This window comes from Primulina eburnea, chromosome 5 (assembly GCF_022965805.1).
Source record: "Primulina eburnea isolate SZY01 chromosome 5, ASM2296580v1, whole genome shotgun sequence".
Classification (NCBI taxonomy): domain Eukaryota; kingdom Viridiplantae; phylum Streptophyta; class Magnoliopsida; order Lamiales; family Gesneriaceae; genus Primulina; species Primulina eburnea.
This window is the reverse complement of record NC_133105.1, coordinates 11,839,760-11,844,478: the sequence shown is the minus strand read 5'-3', so window position 1 is coordinate 11,844,478 and position 4,719 is coordinate 11,839,760. Positions and strand designations below refer to the sequence as shown.

The 4,719-nt window shown below is 37.9% G+C and overlaps 1 protein-coding gene across 2 annotated transcripts; it reads right to left on the bottom strand.

The window, feature by feature from the left end:
• Positions 1-1,742: 1,742 nt before the first annotated feature.
• On the bottom strand, positions 1,743-4,422 carry LOC140833013 (receptor like protein kinase S.2). 2 transcript variants are annotated; one of them, XM_073197375.1, is made up of 2 exons: positions 3,118-4,422; positions 1,743-2,961 (listed from the first exon to the last, which is right to left on the bottom strand). In XM_073197375.1, exons 1-2 carry the CDS (start codon positions 4,325-4,327, stop codon positions 1,850-1,852), a joined length of 2,322 nt encoding a protein of 773 aa, XP_073053476.1. In that variant the 5' UTR covers positions 4,328-4,422; the 3' UTR covers positions 1,743-1,849. The 2 variants fall into 2 exon arrangements, with proteins under 2 accessions (XP_073053476.1, XP_073053475.1); XM_073197374.1 differs by having other exon boundaries at positions 1,743-4,422.
• Between the last annotated feature and the right edge of the window lie 297 nt (positions 4,423-4,719).

The following is a 4,719-nucleotide window of genomic DNA, read 5'->3' as shown; positions in this document are numbered from 1 at the left end:
TTTGACAAAACTCTCATAGAAAGTTGTTGGTAAGGAGTTTCGTCACCCATTATAATTATATAAATTAATCCATTTGAATAAATATTATATATTATTTTCACGTTTAAATATCCATGTATCTATCGTCATATGAAATTTCTAATACAATGTCAACGATAGGTATTTGGTTGAATATTTGGTTTAGTTCAACCAACCCCTCATCTTTCGTACAATTCCTCAATAATTATCGGAAGTCATGGGCTTGTTCGACATGAAAATTTCATGTTTGGTTTGAGTTATGGCAAAAATTTGTATGATACGGTCTCACGGATCGTATTTTGTGAGACGGATCTTTTATTTAGGTCATCCATGAAAAATATTACTTTTTATGCTAAGAGTATTACTTTTTATTGTGAATATCGGTAGGTTTGATCGGTCTCACAGATAAAAATTCGTGAGACTGTCTCACAAGTTACCTATTCTTGAGTTATAAACTTGGATATTTGAGTCTAAATCCAACTATTATTATTAATTTTTATCTTTGAAACAACAAAGATTAATTTATGAGTTATTTAATCAAAATTTTCTATATATTGAGATATAACTTGGATATTAGTTAATTTTTATTAAGGTTTTGGTCTAGTCCTCCTCCATTCACGTTTCGTTTTAATATACGCAATTGGAGCTACGTTATGTTATTCGAGTGAAATTAAATTTATTTTTATATCTTAAATTTTAATTTTTTTTCTTTAAAGTATATATTTATGTCGATTTAAACATTTAATATCTATAATAATGAGTTTATATCGAAATGTTTCTTTAAGCTCCTTCAAGGGTCAAGTTTAATTAGGTCATCCAACACTGACAAAATTGTTCAATTTTTATCAGTGAGCGTTGAAATTCTCTCATCTCCAAATTAATAAATTTGAATGGGTGGAAATTTGGTTAACCAAATAATTTAAATAAATATGTATTAGGCACATAGCATTAAGTACATACATATGCCACATATAACATTTAAATACTTTTATTTTTAATAATCATTGTTCATGTTGTTAATCAAACCAAATATATCAAAATTACTTTTAAAATATTTCTGATGAAAAAGAATTTAATTTTCTATGATACTAAAAATTTGTTTTACAAAGATTAATAATGATAATGAATTATTTGTTTTCACATATTTGTTTCATTCAGTATTTGATTCAATATCTTTAATAATACGAATACACATCCCTCCATTTATATATCTTTTAATTTATTATTATTATTATTATTATTATTACTATTATCATATTCTAATTATTTTATTTATCATCCTATCCAACTGATAACTAAATAAATAACATATTTATGTCGATTTAAACATTTAATATTTATAAAGAGACAAATGGGTGGATACAGATCGGGATCCGATAAATCGAACCGAGTCAAGTGGGAAAAGAACCTAAGTCCAATGGAGTTTCTCTCATTCACAAGCAATGCTTACATAGACACAGATGGGTGGATACAAAAACTACCCTTCAATGTACTGGACTAATCGAATTGCAGACGTTGCTTTGTTCGACTTCCACGAAAATCGGTCCCTTCTTTCCTTTGCTATTTACCTAGGAACTACGTAGATTGTCTTTTTGTTTTCTTCTTTTCTAGGAAAGTAGAGGGCACAAATGATTGTGTGTCAAGAATATGTCAATGCTCTTCAATTTCTTTGTTAAATTTTCTGCTTATGATTGATGTGTTTGGTACCAACTTAATCCATCAAAGCCCTGAGAACCATAAATATTCTTATATTACCAAAGTAAAAGAACAAAAACACACTTCAACTTTGTTACAAAATGACCCAAACATGTACATACAACCAAGTGAAAGATCATTGTATTCCAAGAGATTGAATTCTTCTAATGAGACATAAAGAAGGCTCGTTTCTTCGTCTCCATTCTTTCTTTTTCTCTTTCTTCCTATCCACCTCCACAAACCACTGATCGTGACCATCCAATATGCTTACAATTTGCCTCATGCTCGGTCTGAACTCTGGATTAGAACTCGTGCACGCGATTCCTAGCTTCATTAGCCTCACCAGTTCCCTTTCATTGTATTGTGCATCCAGCTTCCAATCAACAAAATCTCTATATGGCCTTTTTCGGGCCTCGAATTGATGCAATCTGTCTACCAAAAGAACATCACGCTGCCGAAAGTCGACTGCCATTTTTCCACTGATCACCTCGAGGAGCACGATCCCAAAGCTGTAAACATCAGCCATTGTAGTCGCTTCACCCGAGTCCATGTATTCTGGTGACATGTACCCAAATATCCCACGGACTGAAGTTTTCTTGTCGACAACTACGTGGTGGCCATGTTCGTTTCTTGTTAAGAACTCGGCAAGAGCAAAGGAACCTAGTCGTGGGTTCATATCCGGATCAAGAAACACTGCAGAAGATGTGATGTTTTTGTGGATCACTCGTTCATCCCATTCTTCATGAAGGTAGTAAATGGCCGAAGCCAGTGATTTGATCACGCTGTAACGTTGATTCCAATTCAAGATCAAATTATTCCTTTTGGGTTCATGGTGGAAAATAATGTTGCTCAGAAGTCGGGACGCAGAGTAATCATATACGACCAGCATCTCCCCTTGCTCGGTGCACCATCCCCGGAGCTGTATCAGGTTTCTGTGGCGTAATCTTCCTAAGTTTTGGAATTCATTCGCAAATCTACTTCTTAATGCAGGGCAAGTCTTCATGCCCAATCGTTTCACCAAAATGTGGTGACCGTTGTCTAGAAAACCATAGTATGATGTCCCAAAATCCACTTCTGCTAGCCTATGTGAGTCAGAGAAATTGCTTGTTGCTAAGATGATCTCCTCGTATGTAAAGATTCTTGGAGTTTCAACGATAGGAAAAGTTTTTTGGGGGCTACACTTACTACCCGATGAAGCAATACCTCCAACCTCGGGTTCAGCAGTCATGTAAATGGTTTCGGCGTTAGCTGTGACAAAGTTCGATGAGTGAAAAGCAGTTGTGCTACTGCTGGTGGTACTCGATTTTGAAACATTTGAGTTCGAGTCCATGCTCGTGCTAATCGATGACGACAAAGAAATGTATAAAGGGTATGACCGAAATGATGGAAGATCAGGTAATGTACCGTATACATTGCCTGAGAGAGCTTCCACCACCCATTTCATATTAGGCCTCGAATTCGGGTCATGAAGCGTGGACATTAGCCCGATTTTTATGCAACGTTCTATGTCTGATTGAGCAAAATCCTTGTCCGGAATTCTAGCATCTCCTGCTTGAAGCAGGGCACCCTCATCAGAAAGTCTTCTTATCCAATCAAGCAAAATGATCTGATCATCAGGGTAAGTCAAATCCACAGCACGTCGACCCGAAACAATCTCCAACACGACAATACCGAAGCTGAAGACATCGGACTTAGCCGTGGCCACACTTCTCTTCTGAAAGCTCTCTGGAGGCAAGTAGCCTATCGTCCCTCCAACTCTAGTCGTTTCCACAAGCCGGAACTGCCTATCTTTAAACACCGATGGCGTCTTTGGCTCGTGTTCGACGTTGTGTTCGAGCCACCGAGCGAGGCCAAAGTCGCCTAACCGTGCATTGAAATGGGAGTCGAGCATGACGTTACTAGCCTTCACGTCCCGATGTATGATCTGAGTTTCGAGCTGTTGATGGAGATAATTTAAGGCAGCTGCTAATCCATGGACTATTTTCCTTCTTCTGTTCCACGTAAGTGGTGGCGACGCCGCATCCAAACTTTCCGGCTGCCTGAAGAGTACTCGGTCGAGGCTCCGGTTCGGCATGTATTCATAAACAAGAAGAAGCTCCTCTTCATGAATACACCATCCTCGCAGCTTGACAAGATTCCGGTGACGGAGATGGGCCACAGCCATCAGCTCCGCCGTGAAAGTCTGCTCAAACCGCTCCCCTCTCTCCGCCAGGCATTTCACGGCCACCACCGTGCCATCGCTCGGCAAAACCGCCCTGTAAACTCTGCCGAATCCTCCACTTCCGAGCACTTCCTTCTCGCTGAATCCATTGGAACCTATAAACAGCTCAGAATAGCTGAAAATTCTTGGGTTTTCGCCACCCATTTTTTCTTGAATTTGCACGCCTTCTGCATCGATAAACAGGCTGGAGTACTGTTTCTTCTGAAATTCTTGATGAGAAATACGTGCCCATTTGGATCTGTATAGGCGGTGGAGTGATTGCCGGAGAAAATCAAGAATTAAAAGGCCGCAGTTGCGATCGGATGACTGCTTTGGTGCGGCTTTCTGGACTTTTTTGTGATCAAGTTCTTCAAATTCAGTGGGTAAGATGAAGCAAAAACCTTTCAACTGCATGGTTTAATTCGTATCAAGAACTTGGATCGAGTAAATTTTTAGATGAATTTTGCATAGAAATGGGTGCATAGTTTCGTTCTAATGGGAATGTCTTGAAATTTAATATGCATATTTATACATGATGAATAGGAAAAACAATGGATATTTGGTTTATTTCAACCTACCCCTCATCTTTCGTACAATTCCTCAATAATTATCGGAAGTCACGGGCTTGTTCGACATGAAAATTTCATGTTTGGTTTGAGTTATGGCAAAAATTTGTATGAGACGGTCTCACGGGTCGTATGTTGTGAGACGGATCTTTTATTTAGGTCATCCATGAAAAAAATATTACTTTTTATGCTAAGAGTATTGCTTTTTATTGTGAATATCGGTAGGTTTGATCGGTCTCA

Excerpts from the sequence above, each read along its gene's own strand:
- LOC140833013 (XM_073197374.1), bottom strand. The coding sequence starts at position 4,327 with ATGCAGTTGAAAGGTTTTTGCTTCATCTTACCCACTGAATTTGAAGAA.